The following is a 24,608-nucleotide window of genomic DNA, read 5'->3' on the forward strand; positions in this document are numbered from 1 at the left end:
GTTGTTTCTTTTCTCAGGTTTTAATCAATGCCTCCCCAGCCAGACTGACAATTTTACCAATTTCCAGAGATACAATTAAAAGTTACTGCTAGGACGGGTAATACAACTTTCAAATCCAAACTAAACTTCAAAGCATTTTCAATCCGTTTCTATAACTGTAACATCCTTCATGGACCAAGCTCCCAAACGCTGTAGACTAACCCACCCCACTGCTTCTGGGGAGACTGAAAACCCCACTAAGGACTTCCCTGACATGCTAACTCCATGCAGCATCACATGCAAATTCCCCACAGCCCAGCTTTCCTGCACTATCTCTGCAGCTCTGTCTCTCCGACCCCCTGAAGGGGATTAAGCATGGCCTTTGAACACCAGACTTTCCTTAGAGCTTCACCTTCCTAGGCAGGGAGCTTGGCTGTCCTGTGTACATCTATCTTTGCAGGAATGTCTAGCATCCAGTGGGTTGCCTGTTTCTTCACATATACCCATACTCTCACTGCCAGTGAGGAAACAGGAAAATGCAATCTTCACACTGAAAATCTTATCAACTACTTCCTACTCTCTCTGTCTGAAATATCTCTGTTGTGCTGAACCTTCCCTTTTGCAGGGTAGGTCTTTCCCCTCTTGTCAACATATATTCGCTTAAAGAATTCAGCTTCTCTGTGGGGAGAAGGTGCTGCTTCTTTTCCCTGGAGAGCCCCCTGTTTCTCTGCAGACACCCCCTTCCTGGGAAAGGTGCCTCTACCAGCCAGTTTCCTATTCCTGTTGGGAGAAGTGTCTCCCTGTGTAGAACAGCTTCCATGTATCCTAATGTCATTGGCACTTCATGGCCCAGCAACCAGTTTTTCCTGTGGAATGTTCCAACACCTGAATAAATATTGACACAATATTATGTCCTGCTGTGTGGTGAGTCTGAGCAACCTCCATGTCTGGATAGGGACAGACAGCTCATCCTTGTTCCAGCATGGGGGGAGCTTGGGCACCTCTTCTTCACAGCTTCTCCTTCCCAGTTGCTGGTGCAGCTGCTGACTCTGCCAGACCCTCATGGCAACGCCACTGACCTACCTGTACCCCTGCCTGGCTGGAAGTGCAGCCTACCTAGGGCTTGTTTCCTTCCTAGGACTTGACTGACATTCTGTTTTAAGCCAGCAACTTCGCTTTGGTTTGGGGTCTCCATCAGCCCATGTCCTTGCCAGGAGGAACTCTAACCTCATCCATCATTTGGGAAGCATTATTTCCCTGCTGCACTTCTCCTGCTAGGGACCTCCTGTCCAGGCCAGCTTGTCTTTTTCAGTCTGGTCTCAGCGAGCTCCCTTATTTGATTCCATTATCAGCATCTCCATGTGGAAACCCTGATGACCTCCTGCTTCCCTACCTGCTTTCAGCTGACCAAGTATTACTCTGCCAGCAGAGGAGCATTTCCATTTCTCTGAGATTATCTAATCTGCTGCCATTTCATCATGAATTTCTTTTATCATTGTATGAGCTAGATGGGCATATTTGTTTCTTTTTTTTTTTTAATCATTTCCTTTCACTGACAAACCATCAAATGGAGCAGAGGGAGCTGCCTTTTGCTAGACTATGTCAGGTTTCTGCATTTTCCTTTGTAAACAGATTAGCCAGTCATGTGGTGTACCTTCCTACTTAGAAAGGCAAGGAGCTGGGAAAGGCTTGAGTTTCTCTGTCTCTCTCTATCTCAGATTCAGCTGCTGTCATTGCTGAAATGTACAGCCTCGATTATCTGAAACCTTGTGGTCTGGTCCCCCTCTCCTTTTCGCTGGCGGGGGCAAAGTCATGGCCTCGAGGTCTGTTCATTTCCATGAGAATTCACGGACACTTCCACTCTCGGAATCGATTGGTGTTCCCTGTGCTGTTTGGATAATCAAAGCTCACTGCATTTGGGAACGCGGCTCTGCTGCCTTTGACCCGATGGAAAGGACAGGGACACTTAGGCTGGATGGGGACAATGGGGCTGTTGAGGGGGACTGTGCAGCCAGGGTTGTACCTCCTCTGGTTTTCTGAGGGAGGGAGGGTTGAATGCATGTGAGGTCGTCCGGTGGCGGGGGTTCAGGGCAGCCAGTAGCAGCGGATGGGAAAAGTCTTGTAACATTTAATGCTTCTTTGGCTGTTTCTAAACTAGGTGTCAATTCACAACAGGCTTCAAACGTACCAGCACAACTCCGCCCTGGGGCCCGAGAGTGGAATGCAGCCCAGCATGCGTCTTAACATGCCACGGGAGCAGCTGGAGACAGCACTGGTGCCCTCACACCCCGCCTCGGCGGGGACACTTGTACAGTGCCAGCAGATTGTCAAAGTCATTGTCCTGGACAAGCCGTGCCTCGCTCGGATGGAGCCGGCCCTCAACCAGACTCTGACTCGCTACGTCACCTCCGACTCCTGCACCTCCACCCCCTGGCGCGGTGTGGGCAGTGGGCTCCCTGGAACCCCCATGAAGCTGGTCCATCAGCCTCCCCTGCCACCTCCACCCCCTCCCTACAACCACCCCCACCAGTATTGCCCCCCCAGCTCGCTGCTTCAGAGGCGCAGGTATTCCAGTGGCTCACGCAGCCTCGTGTAGCCATAGCACCAGCACCAAACAGCACAGACTTCCTCGCTCCCCTTCCCCAGCACCTCCCAGGGACCCTTTCTGCCTACAGAGATCTAGTTTGTGATTTATTTTTTAGTAAAACAAGAACAAAAGAAAAAAAAAAGCCAACTGACCTAACTCTTACCCCGTCTCCCCTCAAGATGATGCTATTTGTGAGGAGCCATCTGTAGAAACTGCCAGCCTACATGCTCACACATCCTCACACCCTGCCAGCCCAGCTGGCCTCTGTGCTTGTGTTGTCCCCATGTAGCACTTTGCTGCCCTGTTCCTCAGAGGCTTGATGACCTGCTGCTTTCTAGGCACCGTGTCTTCCGTTTCCTACTCCTCAACTTCCTTTCCTGCCTTGCATTTACCTGCCCATAGGTTCGTACCCACCCTGAAATTTCGCCAGCCTCAGAGAGAAATGGACTCACCTGTGCCATGCCTTGGGGCATTCCTGGGGGTGGAGTTCTCCCTGCCACCATCACTGCCACCTGCTAAGCTGGAGTGAGAACTTGCACCACTTGCCACGTTTCCTCCTCATCGCTCTCCAAGTTTTATCTCCTTGCAGCAACCGGCTCCAAAGGAAGGAGTGTACGAGTGGAAGAGAGCTTGAGAGGAGGAGAGACTGTCCTGAGCTGCAGTACAAGTACACAAAGATGGCCTCACTGAACACCAAAACTTTTTCTGTTGTTAAGTTGGAGCATTGTACCAGAGACCTCTGCTGAGACCTAGCAGACCTCACCACATGTAAATACACCTGTATGGTAGCATATGTATGAGCATGCTTACTAAGGAAACACCAAGCAGTTCTGAGGGAGCAGAAGGGAGGGCTTCAGTCCAGGGATCTTCCTGGAATGAATGGATGTGTGCTTTTCCAAAGAGACAGCACCGAGAGGTGCCCTCCCACCTCAACACACACACCCCCACACACACACACAGGAGATTGTCTTTTCTAAAACAGACCCACCTCTGCTTTCCTTCTTCTGGCTGGTTTTGTGTTTCCTGCCCACTTGCGTTTTTGTATTCTGAAAGCAAAGCTGAGTGTTATGTTCACCTTTTGGGGTGGGTATTCCATTCACTTGGGCTCTTCCACCTGTGTTAGAGGGAAGGGACTTTTTGGAGACCACTCATGTGAGGTCCCATCTGTATCTCTTGCCTGTTATCTCTTACCCCTATATTCTTACCTCCATCAGCCCTTCCTGTAGGAAAGCTGCCCAGATACCAGACTCCAAGGCCTCTTCTCTCTCCCTCTCTATCCCAGCTTCAAAGTGAGAGGAGGGGCAGATCCTGAGATAGAGATGACAGCTCAGCTCCTCTGCTTTATTGGGGACATTGATGTGAAGGAAGACAGCATTAAAAATGGGCTGTGGATGTATTTTTAGAAAAAAAAATCTCTTTGTGCAGTAGGGAGGGGAAGGTATTAATTAGCTTAAAGGCTTTGGTCTCAGTCACTCATTCTATCTCCCTTCGAGGTTTAAGAAGATCAACTCTAGGATTCTAAAATAGGACAGAATGTCTTTTAGGGCCTTTATTTTAATTTTATTTTATGAAGGAAAGACAGAAATGCTCTTCCTTCCCATGCAAGGCTGAGACATGAGCACTGGGTGCTGATGATGTAATGGTAGGGTAAGGAATGGCAGGAGTTGTTGCCAGTGGTGGGGATGTGCAAAATGTCAGGACAAGGGGGACAGCAAAGACAGATGCAGAAAACTTTTTTAACCTTGTGGGGTAAAAGCCACACAGCAATTTCCTTAGGGATTGTGCCAGTGTGCTGATCTCTGGGGCCATTGCCAGTGAGAAAAGCCACAGTGCATCAGGGACAAGCTTGGCTCCCTCAGTGCTCCCTGGATGCTTCTTGGCTGTGCTGGAATGTTCAGGGAGAGAGTTCACACATCTGACCTGGGCAGAAGCCCAGCTGGAGTTAGGGAAACAGGAGCTGGAGTGACAGGTCTCCTGCACTTAGCCAGCCCTCCAGGGCAGGAGCCTGCTCACTGCCAGGTCCCCCTCAGTCTGAGCATGACCCATGGACCCAGCTGTGCCAAGAGTTCTGACTTGTTTGCTCAGCTGGGCACCAGGCTGCCACTTCTATCTGCAATAGCAAATGTACCAACTGTGAGCCCACAAGCAGAGCCTCAGGGGAGACTGCAGAAGCAGATGACAGAAAAGATTGTAAGAAAACACTGAATAGAAGCCCAGTTTTCCTCCAGACCAGAGAAGCTTTCTCCTAGCCAGCCCCCCAGGGCAGTTTGGATGCTCTGCATCCTGAACTGGGTGCTGGGAGAGGTCCTCACCTCTGGCCAGGCCTCAGCCCCTCATCCCCCAGCCAGCTGTGAGGCACAGCTGGCCTGATCTGCTGCTGACTCCCTCCAGGATGACACCCTGCTGCCTCACAGCAGCCAGAGCCTCATCTGAGCTGCCCATAGCTTCCCAAGAAAGCGTGTGTGCCATCTGCCATTTTCTGGTCATGCAGTGTGTGGCTGCTGTTGTTTTTGCTCACTGCTGCAGTGGAATGGGTGTGCAGGAGGCACTGGCACTGTCCCCCCTTCCCAGTAGTTATTTCACTGTCTGAGAGGAATGGCAGTACTAGTTCAGGTTTTTTTCCAGAGTGCAGTGTGCCAATGAAGTTCTGTGTGTGTGTGTTAAAATAAATAAATTAGATTTTACTTGACATTTAACACAAAGTGACAACAGCAAAAAAACCTTAAGATACTTGAGGAAATAATTTTTTAAGATGATAAAATATTTATAACAATGCCTACGAAGTTCCTACACAAGATGTTTGCTGCTTTAATAATTGATTGGGAGAGCTACAAGGATCTAAAGAGGAAATAAGGAAACTGCTTGAGACTCCCTTCTCCATGCTGGATGAAGGGTAGAAGTGAGTGAACTGAAGTGCTGAGGTACCTGAGGCAAGGTATTCTCTCAGGGCAAGCTGGTTCTGTTCCCCTGACCTTGCAAAGGCTACTGCTGGCCTTGAGCTTTGGGCAGAGAAGCAAATGTAGATAACTCTTGCTGTCTTCTAGCCTGCTGGCTACCACATCTTCTGTTGGGTTCAGCTGGAGAGGCACAAAACTGCTCTGTTCCAGGTTGTAATGGAACAGCTCGGTCAAAATTCCACTGTGGAGCCGAGCCCTTCGGACTTCACTTCAAAACACAGATGTTTTCTTTTTTCTTTGAAGGTTGGTCTCGAAGGATGAACAGCACTTTAAAACATATCTACACCTCATCTGATTTATTGTTTTGTCTGCTCCTGCAGTCCCCCCACATGCCAGCGAGACACACAGACTCAGTGTAGCCCTACAGTTGTGAGCAGACACCCTTGCACACAGACTGACAGGCTGCAGGCTAGAAAGGGCACCTCAGTGACAACCTAATGAAGGACAAAATGTGTACCACAGCCCACCTGGAGGGACCAGCCCAAAGAAAAATCACCAGCTCTTGACAGCAGGGATTCTGATCATGAACCTAGCACAATCTTCAGGTGGAGGAGTCAGGCAGGGAGCTGCTGCAGAGATTAGCTCAACCCAAATGAACCAGTGTCTTTTTGCTGCCAAATTCATGTCCTTCTATATTAAAAAGGAGTGGGGGGAGAGAGAAAACAGAAACCTTGTGAAAAGTGTTCTGCAGTGAGTGTTGGGTAGTCAGTGGCCAAATGAGAAGGTGGCTTTGCTGAACAGTAGGAGAGACTGAGCTGAGTTACATCAGGCTCTATCCTGATGTTTGCTCATGCTGGTGCAAGCCCAGTGAAATGAATCTGTTTGCACCAGTAGCAAAGGGATGGGAAAATGTGACAGGAGAATTGAGCCTTGCAAGAAATTTGGGTTTAATGCAGTGCTTTTCCACTGCCATAGTAGTTTTTAATGCCATAGTCTTGGCTGCTGGGTTAGCAACACTCAGTGCTTTCACAAGGCTTTCAAAGCATCCCACTGTTCACATATTCTCTCCTTACTGTAGATGAAGGTGAGGGTATGGTTCACAACCCGAATTTCATCAATACTCATACTGAAAGGTACCACCAGATTTGGATGCATTTGAGGGCCTCCAAGCCATGAGGATTTGAGTTTTGTTACCTGTTTCTCAGAAGGCTCAACCTGCAACTATGTGCACATGTTTCTGAGGTTTCCAAAACCAATCTGAGCCCTAAACCAAGGATGCTGCTGCTTGGCAGAGTCTCTGCTTTGAAATGCAAGTTGCTGAGCAAACTCCCCCGTCTCCCACTCCACCAGCTGCCTCACTGTGCTAGTGTAGGCTCCAGGGACTGCTGGCAGTGTTTTGTGAGCTAGAGCTGTCCTTGTCCTGCCCTCTCGTTCGCAGCCACGCCTGGGACAGCAGCTTTGAAGTCACCCAGCTCTTCAACACTAGTCACAACCCCATCTGAATGTGTCTTTTTAAAATCTAACAACAGAAGTGTTACCTATGCCTAGGCTCTTGAAAGCACCTGTCTGTCTGTACCTGTCTCCTGCTGTAAATATCACCAACAAAAGCTTCCTTTGGGAGAAGTGGTGTGGTCACACCTAGCAAAGAGTCCAAATGGCTAATATTTTGTAACAAAAATAACAAAAAATAGATCAGAGGTATTTTATCTGTTCAATCAATAGAGTTTTAGAAATTATATTGAGATAATGTCACTTGTGCTCCAATGTCTTCTTTGCCTCAGCCCCCACCCCGGCGTCCCTGGGCTCCAGCGGCGTGCGCAGGCGCACAGCCACGCACCAAGGGCTGCTCCATGGAGTGCTGAGCATCCTGGACTCCTGCTAGCCTCAGGGGCAGCCCGCCCCAGCTACTGCTGTTTTCTTGTCAAAAGCAGCAGGAGCTAGCTCAGTGCTCAGGCTCTCTGAGGATCAGATCCAGAGGAAAACAGGAAGCAATAAACTTGTTCAGAAGGTGGCAACTTAACTGTGAAATTCACCCCTGCAGGGAGGTGGAGAGGAAAACAGTGAGGGGGAAGGCAGAGCCCTTCTGTGCCACAGCTCATTGCTGTCCATCTTGCTGGATGCTGCCAACTGTGCAGGCTGCACCTCTGGGGAGGGAGGCCCACAGAGCCTTGCAGAGAACTTGCTGCTGCTGTGCACTGCGGGACGTGTGGCCACACAGGAACCTGTGCACCAGAGAGCAGCACACACCGTGGGGCAATGCTCACACCACACAGGACTACACCTCAGAGAGCGTAGAGGAACCTCTACAGAACGTGCTCGGCAAAACTGTGGGGCACAGGCAGCACGTACTGCCTGAGCAGGACAGCTTTGCTGGCCACAGCATCACCATTGCAGCACATCTCACCAGCTACCAGGCTCAGGCTTGGGGAACATTTGGATGGGAGACACATAAAGAAAATCACATTTCTCCGCAGATCAGATATAAGTGCATATTTACACAAAGCATAACCCCAAGGTTAATGAAGCTGACCTTTGAGAGAGAATCAAGCACGTGCACACAAAGCGAGCTCTCCTCTGCAATGAGTGGGGAAGGCAAGCTCCATCTCTGCAGCTGGATCCAATGATGCTGGATTCACATTGCAGCTGCTAAAAAAACCCTGACCATAGGTTGCAAATTCTTTGCTGGTTTCAAAGAATCCCTTGGATCCCCAGGCTCACCATGAAATACTTGGGATGACAGAAATCCCTCCCAGAAAGAGACAGCATATTTCCCAGGGATTCAAAGGCTTCCATTTATGTTTTTGTGTGCCATGAATATATTAGCCCATCCCAAACAGGCATTTTCTAAGACATTTTGAAACAGATTATTAAAGTTCCTGGTTGATGTTCAGATCACACACCTGGCTGTAAAGTGAAGATGAAAGCAATAAAACCAGATTGTCTATATGTGAAATACTCCTCACTTGCTCCAATGTACAGATACTGTTGTTAATCAGGAGATGGCAAGTGTCTCTGGGGAGGATGCTATGTAGACATATATAGGTAGTGCTGGTATAGAGGATTACAACCCAAAAAGCAAATACCACAATTGTCACAGTGCATCTGTACCCTGTTATATCTATACAGCATCCATTATGTGCAATAACTGATACATAGTGTGGTTGCAATGGTTCAAAATACACTGCTCTTTTCCACAGAGAATCTTGATGTGCAATTTTTCTCTGAAACTTTTCAGATGGACTTTTACAAAGCACATCCTCAAATGCTTTGCTGTGGTGGGCTCTATCCACCCCTGCCAAGCAAAATGCAGATTCACCACTGAACTCAGCACTTCACAGCCTGCTGCCTCCTGCTTTGAAGGCGCTGCCTCTGGGCTCTCAGACCCATCCCAACACCTACCCAGAGAGGGGAGACCTCCAGGAGCACTCTGGTGGCAGGAAGATCAGCACTGACCCAGAGCTTCCACGCCTGCAGTGTCACTATTGTGTGAAGGTCATTATGGGTCCCTTTACACCTCATCTGGGGTACTCTGGGAAAATTGTGCTGAAAGAGAATGCCTGGGGCATGGCTGATCAGAGTCAGGCTCCATTCTTTCCCACAGACTGAGGTTTCTTGTCATCACCAGCTGCTGGGGAAGGGGTGCCCCTCTGTAAAGTCACTGCCCAGACCCTTAATTCAGCAGCCTGGAATCATGCACATATACCTGCCTGACCTGGGAAAGGTGGCTGAAAATAAGCAGGTGCCTCAGGGATGATGAGGCATGGTTAGCAGGGCTGTGGGATTTAACCAGTTTAGGAACTCTGTCACACGTGGTGGGTCTTGAAGCAACTTTTCTGCAGCTAATGAGTGCAACTGAGGTTAAAAGCTAGCTGAGGAGCTGCTTTCTATCTTAAACCATACAGTCCATGAGATGGGAATGTTCTTAGTAGGGCAGGATCATATTTTATACAGCGCTCATACTCCAGCCTTAGGATCTTACAGTGTGGCACAGTTATCAATGAATTTTTTGAAAACAAGAATCCTGTCTTCCTAACCCTTCCTCCTCATTAAGGTAGGGTGTCCCAAACAATATCAAGATCATTAAAAACAAACCAACAAACAAACAAGAAACAACACAGGGAACAGAAGGATCTTCTTCCAAATGAGTGTAGGACCAAGGCTGTGGCAGTAAAAGCATTTAGTGTGATATCTACCCATCCTGATATTCTCTGTACACCTTTCTATTCCCTCCCATTATGGAAAGCTTGACTTTTCAGTACATTTTCTTTATCTTGTGGATTAATCCCAGCCAGCAAATAAGTACCTTGCAGCTGCTCACTCTCTTCCTCTTCCACCCTTGGTGGAATAGGGATGAGATCAGAAAAATGTAACATTTGTGGCTTGAGATAAGAATTGTTTAACAACAACAACAACAACAATAATAATAATAATAATAATATGAGAATGGGGGAAAGATGCACAATGCCCTTGTTCACCACCTACTGACTAATGCCCAGCCCATGCCCCAGCAATGTTCAGCAGCTCCCAGCCAGCTCTCCCCTGTTTAAGCATGGCACATGAAGTGCTATGGCCTGGAATATCCCTTTGGCCAGGTCAGATGAGCTGTGCTGGCCAAGCTCCTTCCCAGCTTCTTCTGCCTCTCCTCACTGGCAGAGAATGAGGCCCTTAATTTAGGGTAAGCACTACTCAGCAATAACTGAAACATCAGGGTGTTATCAACATTATTCTCATGCTAAATCCAAACCACAGCAGTCTATGAGGCCACATGAAGCAGGGCAGAATGACCTTCCCTTTCTAAAAGGAAAGGAAAGAACCCATCTCCTGGGATCTGACCTCAGCCTTCAGTCTCAGCTCACAACTTTTGTCATCCCTAGTGAAAAGGACAACCCATCCAGCAGCTCAGGACATGCAGCCAGGAAAGAAATGTGCAAGGGAAAAGCCAGAGCCCTCTTTAAATAGCTTGTTCAAAGATAAAACCCCAGCCATCTGTCAAGTTGCCCTAGAAGAGGCATGGCTATAATAATTAGCAGAGGGAAAGGCTGCAGAGATGCCAGTGAAAAAAACAGCAGTTTGCTAACATTTTACACAGGTCTGCCATGAATGCAGTGGGAAGGAGAAAGAGTTAACAAATACAAAAGAAGAAAGATCAGTGTATTTCTCCAAAGCAGACACTGCTGGCAGTGTGGGACTGAAGCTTTCCAAGGGCTGCAGGATGCTTTGGGCTAGTGCAATTTGACACTCAGCATCCCAAGAGCAGATGTTGCCACGGGGGATTGGCAGCAGCTGATCTCCCTCAGATCCCTAGGCTCTCCCCAGCAGAGGAGTTCCCACAGCTAGAGGGTCATCCTGGGGTCTACAGTGCTGCCAGGGATGGGGGCAGTCCCCACAGGGCTGAGTGCACATGATCCCCTGGCAATGGCTGGGATGCTCTCAGAGGGGCTGGGCTGCCACCTCTCTCACCATGGCTGTGCTGCCCACCTGGGTAGATCCCATTTAAACAGTGCTGGCTAATATAGACCTGCCCTCCTTCCCAAACGAAGAGCCCTTTTTTAGGGAAAAAGCTTCTTTTCAGAGTTCAAAACACCTGGAAACCCCTGTAAATCTAGGTGCAACCTGAGGTGAGACCTACACAGTGCTTGGATGCACTCCCTGATGCCAAGGCAAGTGCCCAGTGCTGGGATAACCCCTGAACCCTGGCCTTGCAGAGCCCCCTGCCCACCCACTCCCACTCCCTGCAGAGGTGCCTCTCCCACAGCCTGGAGCACTCCAGTGCCACGGAGCCTCGGCTGCCAACGCCCAGGGAGCTGCGGTGACGGGGCTGTGACAGCTGCTCTGCCACCACCTCCCCCAGGAGCATCACGCTGAAGTTCCCCTCACAGAGCTGAAAAGCCGCTTTAAAATAAGAATCTTGGATTATAACTCCTAATCCCTTCATTTGCAGTAAGCGCAGAGAGGGAACAGAGATGTCAGCTCTCTCTCCCCCCTGCAGGACCAAATGCGCTTCAAAACCACATCAAAGCGTTTGTGCCACGGGCTGGGCAGGCAGCGACCCAGGGCGGCTGCTCGGCCACGACAGGGCAGCACCACCGGCAGGGCGGGGAGAGGCAAAGGGGGATGTTGTCCCTCTCCAACCAGGTGAGGTCACCCCCTCCATCTCTCGCCCTCCTTCACACCTCGGAGTTATTTTTAAAGGGGTGTCAGTCAGCTCTGGCATGTGCTGGAGGGGGATGCACAGAAAAGAGGGAGGCAGGAGCACTCAGACAGGAGCAAACTGTGTCCAAAAGGCACATGGGCTCCCTGAGGATGGCAGAGAGCAGAGAGCTGGCACTGCCTGTGTGCTGAGACAGAGGGCACAGGTGCCACCATGTCCTGCCCTTGTCATTCTGGGGGCTGACGTACCCCCAGGTCTGTGTAAGGGGGTCTGGTGCCCCTGAACAGACAGTGGGCAGTGATTTTTGAGCTGATGGCAAGGGATGAGTTTACAACATAGAGCCTTTTATTTGGAAAGATATGGAGCAGGCTTTTTTTTGCATCTGGGTCAGCAGCATCAGCACAAAACTAGCAGGTGCTTTTCTTTATGGGGTCATTACAGGGATATTTGTATTTTCCTGAACAGCATGATGCACTTCAAACTGGCCAAGAGTCTTCTCCAAGCCACACAGCCTTCAAATGGAGAAAAACACCCAGCTGTGCCACCATGCCCTGCTCTGCCAGTGGGCCCTGGGCCTGTGGGAGATGCAGCTGTGCCCCCCAGCAGTCTGCCTGCCCCTGTGTTCTGGCTATGGGACCCTCAGGGGGCAGCCTGCTCCCCATATCATTACAGCAGGGATTCAGACAAGTCCCTTCCTGATGAGTTGTTTTTTTCACCTGGAAGCAGAAACACCTTGACTGCTCAGGATAAATCCCTCCATGAGCACTCTGCACAGGGCTGCAGCTGTGGGGGTGAGGGCTGCTTGTCCCCAGGAGCTGTGCTGGGGACACGTGCCACCCCACGAGGGCCTGTGGCTGGTCCCTGGAGCTGCAGTGAATGCTGGTGCCATTCTCCTGGCAGCGCAGTGGCATCGTGCCAGGCTGTCAGGAGGCATCTCCATCACATCATGGCTGTCAGGTATCAGCACAGGGAGCACTAACCTCTCCTGAGCTTCTCCAGACGTGGACACTTCCTGGCTGATGGCATCATGGGGATGATGGGCACACACTTGTCAGGGCCTGTGGCAGTGCTGCCTCAGCCAGGGCTGCAGTGAGGATGTGGGATGCACCCCATCCCCTGCTGTGTTTTATGGGCACACCACGTGGCCTCCAGGGCCAGTAAACACCCAGAGCTGGGCACTGGGCCTTGTGGTCTCAGCTTCTGAGGAAGGCAGGCAGTGCTTGGTGAGAGTTGTAGCCCTCAGTAGAAGCCAAACCACAGTGGATATATCCCAACAGTGATGCAGACCCCCTCCCCATCTGGCCACCATCACCAAATCACAGCAAGGATCCTCCAGTCCTGAGAGAAGCCCCCTGGAAGAGGCAATGGATAAGGACAAATTGCTCATCCAGGATGGCACCAGCTTTAAGGGCAGCCCTGATGCACGACACAACTCCTCTCAACACACCATTTAATAGAACTGTGGAGAGACTACAAGCTGCACAGTGGCTGGCCAGCCAAAGCCTTCCAGTGCCACACAGCACCATATCCTGCCATGGACATGGCACAAGGGTTTTATAACCAGCTGCCAGCTGTTGGAGCACATCTGCTAGAACAGCAGCAAGAAGAGCTCCCCTCTCCCAGGGGAGAGGATCACACCTGGGTCTCCAGGGGAAGCAGCTCTTGAGCAGCAGAAGAACAATCCTGTCTTTCCCATGGCCCGTGTCACCCCCTGCTGCAGCAGAGGATGGGGGTAGTGGCATTTATTTTATATTTTGCAGGCCTCAGGAAAAAGAGGATTTCAGAGGGATTTGAACACAGGTCCCTAAATAGCTTCTTAGAATTAAGAGATTTCATAAAGGATTATTTCAAGTAGCTGCCTGTGGTGGGGGGGAGAGGCTGACAGGTGCTGGGGGGGTGAGGGGACAGGGAAAAGGCAGGAGTGCTGTAGGTGAGCATAGGGGAGAACAATCCCCTTCTAACTACAGCAGTGAGGAGAGGGCAGCAGTCCACACCCTGGCTATGTATCCTCTCTTCTGGGTGAGTCAGAAGGAATGAGGAGCAGAGGGGTGGTCAGCACGTGGTGTATCCTGGGAAGATGGCAAAAGCAGTTCTTACAGTCAATGAACAGATATGGCTGCTTTGACAGACCCACCCACAGTGGCATTTCAGAGGTGTGGGATGAGCTTAAGGGGGTCCATCAACACCCCTGAACTTTCATTAGATGGAAAACCTGTGTGTGGAGGTGGGAAGGCTCTTCCAGCTAAAGATGGGATGAGTTTGAAACGCTGGAGTAAGGGATCAGTCCATCAGACAGAGCTTGACTAAGGGCAACTTCCTACATGCAAGGTTATGGGTACCAGACTTCACAGATCCAAATATTCTTGGTGGAAATAACAAAGTGCAAAACCAGGAAAGGCCACAAAACCCTTCAGAACAGGCACAGCTCTGTGGAATGTGGGCTGAAATGTCTTTCTAGTAATACAGGGAGATAGTATTACTTGGCACAGCGTTTTCTGGTGCAAAGAGGAAGAGAAATACCTGGAACTTCATTATAATTTAGATATTGGGGTGGAAATTGGTTCTGAGGGACTGGATCTGTGAAAAGCTGGGCTCCTCTGTGGGATCCTGAGCTCCAGGTTTCAGTTGGCAGAAGTGTTGAGCATGCACACAGTGAGTGACTAAGCCACAGGCATGCAGGAAGGAGTTATAGGGTGGAAGGAGAGCACATGAGAGAAACAGGGAAGAGAGGCTGGTGATAATAGAAAGAGCTAGAAATGAGGAAAGAATAGAAAGGAGAAGAGAAAGGAGGGAGAGTTGCAGTTTTACAGCAGTGGAACTAAGAAAGCAGGAGGAAGAAAGTTGAGGTAGATAATTTCCACTGGACAAATGATAGTCAGGAAGGACTGAGGCAAGAGAACAAAAAGGGAGCAGGGTAGGAGAGAGAGACCAAAGGAGAAGGTCACAAGCAGAAAACTGAGCAAGTGGTTAAATCTTATCAAATATTGTTATTATGAGCAGCCCCTGCTGCTACATCTGGAACAATGGCAAGACCACAGGTCAGAGTGACGTTGGGGTTAAAATCCTAGCAAAGAGGAATTGGGGGTTTAGAGATTTCCTCAGCAATCAGGGAGAGAATTTTGGTTTTTGGACCCTTCCTTCTCTACTTCCCTGGAGGAAACAACCTTTGAACAGCTCTGCCAGCAATCAAGCTCTTTGGCCAAGAGACAAAAGAATTACCACTTACACTGATTTGTTCTTCCTCAGACCTGAGGTGCCCCAATGATGCTGGAAGAAACAAAGTCTTCCATGGTTTTATGGCCTCACTCAAAAATTGACCCCATTGCCCATCACCCAGCTGGGCAACCCTCAGTCTGCATTTGAGGGAAGGGAGGTTTTGGGACCTGGATGCACAGGCAAAAGCAGGTTTCTAGTAAGGGTAATTACTGCAAAGTTTAGAGCTTAAACACATTTTTTTTTTTGTGCACAGATGTCCCTCTCTAAGGACAGACATGTTTATAAAGAATGATTTCCTTATTGCCCTGGTTCATAAAAATAGGTGAAATTGGAATAGAAATGTTCAGCTACAGTGGCACAGACAATTAAGGACAAGGAAAGATGACATGTCTGTAACTGGCTGAGATTAATAGTGATGAGCTATGATTACAGCTTTCAGTGTTTGGCTTTTGGCTTTATAAGACTAAGCCTATAAATAGCATTTCCTCATGTCTATTTAACAGCTGCAATTTTTTTTGACACAAACACTGTAACAATTACAGGTGGGACAGGGTGTGATCTCAGCTCAGGGTGTTGGAGACCACAAAACATGCACTTAATGCCCACAGCCATAACTGCTGAGAATCATGCATACAAATACAGATTGGTTACACTTCTGAAGCAGCACTAATCAAGATGCACAGATGAGTTGGCAGGGGACCCACTCCCAAAGGGGTCTGACCTCAGCTTTTACCAGAAGACTTCTTTCTTCCTTCTGTTACTGATCCACAGGCTGGAAGACTGGCAGAAGAGTAGGTTGGCCCCATGCTTTGGTGAGTCACAGGGACAAGCAGCACAGGGCCAACCTGCAACATTCTGAAGCTACTATTGTAGAGCAAAACAATTGTGCAAAGGCTCATCACTCATCTGTCACCTGCAGTAGGACACCTGGGGGACTGCAGTGTCACTTCTGAGACCAGACTCTTTGGCAGGAAAGATGGGTGGGGTGTACCTTTTCTTGAATGCTCATTTATGAGTTTGTTGATTCTGATCTAAAGCTGGGAGTGTCAGCAGACCTGGCAATGCTGTGCCAGGGGAGGGGAGACACTAATCAGCACTAAGTCACAGTGTGTGTGCTCATCAAACACTCTGTGTACAAGGATGTCTCTGTGTGGAGTCACTGGCACAACTGAGAGCACCACTATCACACCTACACGTGGTGCTGTGTTAAGCCACCTCCTTTTACAAAGCTTCACTACAAATAAATATGCTGCTGTTTTAGGATTGCTCTGAAACACTTTGCAGCCTTCTCCAAGGTGTTACACCCCTCCAGCACCATCTACAAGAGCTCACAGCCCTCTGTGGTTTATGTGTTGGGAGTGGGGATGTGCCAGTGACTGATCTGGTTGAACAAACACGTCCCAAGGGAAGTCAGCACTGTTTCACAGGGGTGGCCTTAAGCACGGTGGCTGCATCCTGCCAACTGCCTCAGGAATTCTTGCATTCCACCAGCTGGGATTTAGGAGTGGCCACTTCCTGAAAAGGGTATAAACTGAACCACCCATGGGCATCATGCTCCATCTTCTTATTTCCCATCCAGGGACACAGCCAGAGAGGGTGCTTGCCAGGAAAGACCCTGTTTTATCTGAATGGAGATTTTCACAGTGCTGGAAAATCTCTTTATGACACAGCCTTGCCTCTGCACGAAGCTTGTTGTGGTCAGTGTGGGAGACTTGAACAGCCTGTAGCAAAGAGCCCTCCATTTACCATTTTTGCTGCTTTTTAGGGTCAGGGTGTGGCTACTGCACACAGCTACAGAGGGCAGGATGCTCCAGAAAAGAAAGGCTGACTGCTCCATTGGGCTCTGCTCACAGTGCCAGCCCCAATGGAGACAGCAAACGTGCCTGGAGACTGACAGGGGTGAAACACGGCACTGTGAGCAGCACACACTGTCCCCAAGCCCTTCTCCAGGTGTGGGGTGATGTCCTACAGCTACCAACAGGCAGGACTTTTCACTAGAATCCCTTGTTGTGCACTAGAACCCTTTGTTCTGCACATCCCCTCCAGTTATGAATTTTTTGGTGTTTTATGCTCCATCAGTCAACAACCATCTGGGATTTGAACCTAGTGATAGCAATCTCTCTGGGGTGAAACACAGCTCTGTGCTGGGGGATGCTCGGTGGAGTTTCACAGGAAAGGCAAGAAAAACAGAGAAGTGGATAATAGTCAGTCTAAGCTCTCCAGAGACACCACCTCTCTTCAGGAGGAGGAAGATGTGGGCACCAGCTGCTCCTCCCTGAGGGCCTGGACCAGGGTGTTGCAGGATGAATGTGGTGACCACACAATGCCCTGGACCAGGATGTTGCAGCATGAAGGTGGTCACCACACAATGCCCTGGTGGCAGCTGGTTCAGGGCCTTGCTCAGCCATGCCAGGAGGAAGAGAAACGAACAGGTTCCTCCACCAGGACAAAAGAAAGCCAGCGCAGAGCCAGGGACAGCCAGCTGTGCCAGAGGAGCTCGAGGGACAATGTGGAGCTTTGAGCAACTACGGGGCAGAGCGAGGAGTTGGGGCTTTTCCTCCTACACGGCGGCGTCCGAGATCCTCCCGTTCAAGGCTGTCTTGGGCTGGAGGCTGTTGTTGTGAGCGTGCTCCTCTGGCCTGGGCTGTGTCATCTGCTGCAGGCGCTGCCCGGGAATGAAAGGAGAGAGTGTGTCAGCCAGGGCTGGGACAGCCAGGGCATGCATGGCAGCAGCTGAAGGTTGGGATCCTCACCACGTGGCTCAGAGGTGACCCTGATTACAGGGCAAGGGGATGGTGCATGGAGTGACTCTTCCAGCAGCATTTGGTAGTACCCCAAAAGCCTCTGAGAGTCACCTTTGCTTTGATGCTGCACAGAGCACAGCAGCTCCTCCTTTCATCTGAAATATGGGGAGCATCCTGATAAGAGGCAAACTGTTACCAGGCAAGACCAGCTGCAAGGAGGAAGAAGAGAGAGCTGCAATGCCACAGGCTTCAGAGCAGACCTATTTTTCAATTAGGGTTGATTACAGAGCATTACTAAGTAACTACAGCAGGTTAACAAGGTTAGAGTCTGTGCCTTTGATGCTGGTCAGAATATCCACCTGCACAAACCTTTGCACAGCAGCAATTCCTGTCACCCTGAGCTGATCAAATAAAAATTGCAGAGTCAAGTAAAGTGAAGCAAGAATCTAGGAAAATATGGAGGGGCCAATCATTACTGGAGGCATGTGGATTGAGCATGAGGAGTGATGAAAAAGAATGAATCACTCTTTCCAGTCAGGGAGGGACTGATGCTGTGCACTGCAGAAGAGAATGCAGAGGAGGATTAAGCCTGACCTGAACAGACATCACTAAGAGAAGCAGAACCTCTTTCCAGTAAAGGGAACAAACTCCTACCCTCCAATGCCACTGAAGTGGCTGCTTCTGGGTGAATTCCCTGAAATGTTCACTGAACTGCTTCTGCCATTCATTGTATTTTTTCCCTTCTTACATTCAGGCTCAGTAGGATCAAAATGACTTGTAATCTTTCCTGTCTGTCAAAACCACTTTATTCAGGATTGGCATCTAATTTCCCTCCAGTTCCAGCTCTATTACAAATTAATCCAGGATCTGTGTATATAAGAGGCCAAAAATTCTCTCTTTCTCTCTGATACCAACACATGCACACACAGATTAGCCTACTTTCTTCCTGCTGCCATCTGCTGCTCACTCCTAGGTCTATGAATGATTGAGAGGGGGTCTGGGTCTCATGATGTTTGTGGGCAATGTTAGAGAAAGAGTCAGACAGGGAGGGTGCACATCAGCCACTCCTGCTACTTACTGGTGCTGATGGTTTGCACAAGATGCTGAGGGGAGGGGTGGAAACACACTCATGAGCTTCTCTCCAAGCCCCTGGGGCAGCACAGGAATACACAGGACTTTGGAAGGACTATGGATATGATTGGCACAAGCCTTTGCTCGGCTGGTCTCAGACCAGTTTGGGCTCCCCCAGATGCTGCAGTGTGCTTTCTCCATCTCCAGTGAAACGGGATTGGGACTAGGCAAAGGGTTGAACCCATGCCTGTACTTTCAGCCTTCCCTTCCCTCCTTTTCCAACTGACAATATGAGTGAATAAGGAGCCCTGTAAATGTCTGAGAAAGGACCTACAGTTGGAATTCAGCTGGCCTTCAAGCCGAAGTCAACGAAGTGGCTTGACATGACATCCTGGCTTGAGTCCTGCAGAAAGGACAAGTACCTAAACCCAGCTTTAGATGAGAAACCAGAAATTGAAAGCAGATCTGAGATCCCAAACCCACCCAGTTCACCCACATTCCAAATGGAATGCTGGGAGGAAAAAAACTCAAATCCACCTGCAACTTCACCTCAAAGATAGAGAACCTATAGCTGACCTCAGGCCAGTAATTCCAGCCACAACTTCTTTGAGTCAAAGTTTGTTTAAAATACAGCATCCCTAAAATAAACTCATGTGATTTAGATGGCATCTGGTTGCTGTTCCAGCTGGGCTGGGAAAGCCATAAATCAACACTCCTGGGGTGACTTCTTACAACTGTAAGCACTGAGCCAGGGATTTGGGGCACAGTGCTCTCAAGACTGAATGTCAGCACTGTACATAAAATCTTAACAGTAGGTACTGGGTATGACATAGAGACTCATGATTCACTGCTTCAAAAAATCCTGCTCAAATTACTAAAGCAAATGGTTTAAACAGGACTAATGGGGTGGGTATTGTGGGTCTTTCTTGCTTCCTAATGCCTCAGTCACTGAATGTTCTCTGAAAGGCACATGACAAATCACCCCTGTGCTTGTTTCTGCTGCTAGCAGATCCTAGCCTGAGACATTTCAGGATTCAGGCTTGGAGGTGCTGATCTCCCAGCTGAGTGCCAAGTAAACTTGTACATAGCCAGGAATCTTCAGGAGCCAGGATTTCTCTGGGTCAAGAAACCTCAAGGATTTCTTCCCAAACTCTTCCATGACTCCAGTACCCCATGCCAAAGAGATATTCAGAGGAGGAGGGCTCCATTTTTGTGGTGATGGTCACAAAACTCTCAATGAGGAGCAACAGACACACGGGTAGACCACCTGAAGGTCTACCTGCATGTCCAGCCACAGCCCAGCAGAGCTCCCAGAGTCAGAGTCTGTCCCAGGTGCACAGAGCTCCTGCAGCACCAGCCTGGTGCACTGATAACTCTGTCAGAGCAGGGTGTGCTTGGTCCAGGTTCAGTTCAGGGAGGAGCTTACCCTGAGCAGAGGGTGGTGAAGCTGTTCCTACCTGCCGGAGAGTCCCTGTTGAGGTGAAGAAGGAGTAGAGCATGTACCCTGGAATCAGAAACATGGAGGACAGGGCCATGAGCCACCCGATGCCTTGGCCCCACACAGGATAGACGTATTTGCCCAGTGTCAGAGGGGTCATTTCCACCACACTAAAGAAGAACACACCCTAGAAAAGAACACCAGCCATTGCAGGGGAAAGTGCAAAATCGGGGCCCCACCATTCTTTCCTTCATTACCTTCTTAGCTCCCAACAGCCTTACAGGAACCCAACAGCTATTTTCATTAACCTAGATTCTCTCAGCCCACCACCTGGTAATTTCATATCATTTCTTCTTATCCTAAGGTGGATATGATATCCTAAGCTTTCCAAAAAGCTGGAATTGGAATACCCCACATTTCCTTCTTCACTAGACTTCTCATTTCCTTCTTCACTAGACAAGCAGTGCCTCCACAACAGCTCCTATGCAAGCAAACAGCATCCTCACAGCTGGTCTCAGGAGTCTTCATATCATACCACTACTGCACTGCTACTGCTGGGAGGGAAGGAACCTGCAAATGTTCCTGCCCTCAAACTGCTCTGCAGTCAGTTATCCTGCATTTGCATTTGGTGACAGCTTTTGTTCTCATAAGCCTGTTAGACGCTGAAGCTGGAGTAGCTGAAAGCCAGAACTGATAACAGCTTTTTAAAACATTACATTATTTTGCTTATCTTCTGGCACCTCAGAGAAAAAAAAAAAAAAAACCCGATGGCCTCATTTAGAATAAAAGCAATCATCTAGAACTTTTTTATGGGTGACTTCCAGCAGGCAGAGTGAAAGAGGCTCCTGTATCATTTTACCCTTCTCCAGTCTGCCTGGGACCCCCTTGCACCAGACCTGCACTGGGCTGAGAACAGAATGTTTCCCTACAGCTCACCTAGAGGCCTTTCTAGACCCACTCCTGCACATAGGATTCCCCAGGTCTTACCAGGCAGACAAGAGGTGTGAAGAAGGCCCAGCAGATCTTCCACCAGATGCAAGGCTTATACCCAATCATTTCTTCAATATTCCTGTAAAACCTGTTCACACCTACAAGAAGAAATCAGTATTGAAAGAAAAATCCAAAACATCTCTGCACCATGGTCTTCATCTCTTCTCATGGCAGAGCACAGGCCTGGCACAGCAAGAGGGTGACAGTGTGGCATGAGAAGAATTAGCTGGAAGGGATGGAGTAGTGGGACACAGATTCATGCTAACAGCTTCCATGTTCCTGGAGTCCTCTTGAGGGCCCAGAGGGAAGGACCCTGGGCATCTGCCAGTCTGTGCTGAGGTCTTTGTGAGGGCCTGGAGAAGTGAGATTACAGCCTTCCACTCCTGATTTTATGAAGTTATCAATCTAACCCATTTTTAGCTGCAAAATTGTCATTGTCTTCACTGGTTTTGGCTTTTTCAGTAAGTCACCATGCCCATAGAGAAAACAAAGGAACAAGGTGTTTTGTGCTTACCATAACACCAAGAAATTGAGATGGTCTCAAAGAACACAAGAAAAAGAAGACACATGCCACTGGCTGAGTAGTAATCAAACAGCTTGAAGACATAAATGCCACCCTGAAAAGACAAAAACAGGGTCAAGGAGTTCAGTTATAGGTTATGATCAACAATATCAGCCACAACTTGGATTGCTACTGTCCATGTCTGTTGGTTCAATGTCTATTTCCTTGGACAGTAGAGCCACTGTTGCAATGTTTCCACTGGAGTCTAGTTCCCAGCAGTAAAACTGATGATCTCTTGCAGACAATTAGCCAGCCTGTTCAGGCATAGCCCAGGGTGAGGACAAAAGAAATTACTAGGATCTCTTCTATTTCTCTGCTTTAGAAGGAGTCAATTTAGTCTGCTCTGCTCCTCCCCAGAGTTTTGCCTTGGCTCCTCACGAACCCACACTGCTCCACAAATGGTCTCTAGACCACTCAGCCTTCACCTCCCCTCACAAGAACCTCAGGTTCAGCTCCAGAGGTTCAAGCCCCCAACAGACAGGTTTTATTTGTGTTATCTTAACTCTTTGAAGTAAGCATTCACTAAATTTAGGCTCTGTTGGCTTGAGTCCTTATTGCAAACAGCAGAACAACAGGCCAGCCTGACAATAGGATGATGGTATAAATTATGGAGGCATCCCAAGTCACTTGAGATGTAGCAGTGATGAGCAAACCACTTCACCCAGAATAGGGGAAATGCTGTCACTTGTCCCAAAGCTTTGGTGGTGCTGTGATATGACAAGTGGCCAGAAAGGTGTCAGGAATGGAGGTACAAGCATGGCCTGTACCATCTGTACCTGGGTGATGTTGGAGAATCCAATGAGATAAGAGATGAAGCAGACTACTGCGATGAAGATCTTCTTCCTGGCTCTTAGGACTTGAGGATACTCATCCATCAGGGCTGTAATGAACCCTTCCACAGTGCAGAACTGTGGGAAAAGGCATACACTGAGGATGTATATAAAGGTAATTTAACCTGCACACATTTAACTTCAATTTTGAGAACCTTATGGACTCTGCAGACTCTAAAAAAGAAAGAGTCATCTCTGCACAACGTTGATCTGAACCATCTTCTGAAAATTCATCTCTCTCCCCACTGAATATAGACTGAGCTAGGAGCACCATAGTTAAATACTTAAAAATAGCTCAGCTAAATCTCTGCCTTTTGCTTCTCATGAAAAGCCTCCTCTTTCTTCCCACAAACTCTCTAGGGACTCCCTATCACTGCCCTGCTCCCCACGCTGCCAGGCCCTGTGCCACAGTTGTGAGTCTGGCTGCTGCTGGGACACGTGCAAGACCTTTATTGCTCTCCTCTTCTTGCTCTTCTCAGGCTGTGGCAGCAGCACTTGTGCTGTTCAATGATTTAAAATGCTCAATAAGGACCTGTATTACCCAGTCTTACATGCACGGAAATAACAACATCTCTGATTACCAAGTCCTTGACTGCATTTCACTTTTTCAAGCACACAACATTAAATGCATGTAGCACACCAAAAGCCCATCTTCACAGCACACCATCTTTCTAGAGGTGGCAATCCCTGGATGGTTTGTGCAGAGCTGCACCAGCCACAGTGCAATAACGTTGTCTGCACCATAACACATAACAAAATCCCCATGAGTGTTGCCTTCCAGTTTTCCTACTACTTCTGCCTTCTGGCACAAGGGCAGTTTGACTGCCCTTGTGAAGTGCATTCTTCTCTCCTATCTCTTGATAAATTGTGAGATTTACTTTTATATCTCGCTCCCAGAAACTACAGGTAACATACCCTCTCTCAGAGAGCACATCTTGCCTCTAGCAATGACCTTGGGAATTTATGAGGGCAGTAAACTGGCTTCCCTGGTCATGCTGACCAAATGTGCAAGCCAGTACAATGAAAATTAAAGGGTTTCATCACTTTTCAATGTCAGGGACTTCCCCATCCCTGGGAAGAAAAAAATCCCCTAGAGTGGAGGTGGAGGTATACAGACAAAAAGAGCAGCAGAGGGTTGAGAAGATGTGTGGAAGAAAAATGGAGTGCCTGAGCCTTTTACAGTAAAATTAGGGACCCCAACCAGGGAAATGACTGGTACTTGATTTTATGGTTTAGGAATGTTGAATATTTGTTTTATTAAACTATATTATATTATATTATAACTATATTAAAGAGAGGCATTATACAATACTATATCTATACTACAAAGAATACTAAAGAAACACTATTAACTAACAACTCGTGACTGTCTCTGGACAGTCAGGACAGTTTTGAGTGACCGGCTAAGGAAACAAAATAATTTTTAGTGGAATTTAATTACTAAATTTTTAAAGTAAATAATTTTCTAACACATTCTACATGTGTAAAACAACAGGAGTAGCAAGCAGAGATAAGAATTCTTTTCCCTTCTTCTCTGCCTCTCTCACAGCTTCTCTCTGTTCAGAGGACATGTGAATACCACAGCCCATAGCTGGGCAGGGATGGTGGAAGAGCTTGCACACTGCTGACTGCTGGGACTGCCTTCCACGTGGGCAGGGCAAGGCAAAGGGAGATGTGCATGCCCAGGGTTTTATATCCACATGGAAAGCCAGTATTCCCAGACCATCAAAGCTCAACTACTTCCACTTGAATTTTTAATGAGCTAAGTTTTTGTGTTGAACACAAGTGCCATTAAAGCATCTTTTGCTGTTCATGTGTGGGTTAAGCTGCCTTTATAGCCATTGACAGCGAGTGCTTCACCCCATCCCACCTGGCTTCTTGTCTGGAAGAGTCAGGACTGAACTGGCACCACAGTGCGAAGAGATAGCATGACTAAAAAAGCCACTGCTGAAAGCTATTCCTTCCACATGGATGCATGACCAGGCACTGCCAGAGCCATGGCAGGGCTAGGGGATCTGAGGCCAGAAAGGTAAATGCATTTGGAAGGGAGCAGCCCTGTGATGGGCTGAGGGTGGTGCCCAGTAGAAAAGGAGCAAAGAAAATGATGCCTTAGAAAATTGGATGGAGTAAAGCTGACAGCCCT

General features: G+C 48.6%; 2 protein-coding genes across 22 annotated transcripts in view; one reads left to right on the plus strand and one right to left on the minus strand.

The window, feature by feature from the left end:
- The window catches only part of IQSEC3 (IQ motif and Sec7 domain ArfGEF 3), a 51,131-nt gene extending 48,119 nt beyond the window's left edge, over positions 1 to 3,012 (plus strand). For 2 of the 5 annotated variants that reach the window (XM_018919752.3, XM_050969774.1), the window contains one exon: positions 2,138 to 3,012. In XM_018919752.3, the coding sequence (XP_018775297.1) occupies positions 2,138 to 2,575 (438 nt within the window). In that variant the 3' untranslated portion in view covers positions 2,576 to 3,012. Of the gene's footprint in view, positions 1 to 17 lie in introns of all 5 variants that reach the window. The other 3 variants (XM_030238361.2, XM_030238360.2, XM_030238359.2) reach the window with 3 other exon arrangements.
- LOC103820452 (sodium- and chloride-dependent GABA transporter 1-like) overlaps positions 1 to 24,608 on the minus strand; it is a 61,465-nt gene that overhangs the window by 1,533 nt on the left and 35,324 nt on the right. For 4 of the 17 annotated variants that reach the window (XR_007776556.1, XR_007776555.1, XR_007776554.1 and 1 more), the window contains 7 exons: positions 22,412 to 22,543; positions 21,588 to 21,690; positions 21,071 to 21,171; positions 20,103 to 20,149; positions 3,772 to 3,874; positions 3,555 to 3,699; positions 3,019 to 3,222 (listed from right to left, as the gene is read on the minus strand). Coding sequence is in view for 7 of the 17 variants with exons in the window: in XM_050969777.1 (XP_050825734.1) it covers positions 17,356 to 17,495; positions 20,072 to 20,270; positions 21,071 to 21,171; positions 21,588 to 21,690; positions 22,412 to 22,543 (675 nt within the window). In the remaining 10 variants the exon portion in view is untranslated. Of the gene's footprint in view, positions 1 to 3,018; positions 3,223 to 3,554; positions 3,700 to 3,771; positions 3,906 to 9,864; positions 17,496 to 20,071; positions 20,271 to 21,070; positions 21,172 to 21,587; positions 21,691 to 22,411; positions 22,544 to 24,608 lie in introns of those variants that run through there. The other 13 variants (XR_007776557.1, XR_007776558.1, XR_003945979.2 and 10 more) reach the window with 13 other exon arrangements.

This window comes from Serinus canaria, chromosome 1A (assembly GCF_022539315.1).
Source record: "Serinus canaria isolate serCan28SL12 chromosome 1A, serCan2020, whole genome shotgun sequence".
NCBI classification, from domain to species: domain Eukaryota; kingdom Metazoa; phylum Chordata; class Aves; order Passeriformes; family Fringillidae; genus Serinus; species Serinus canaria.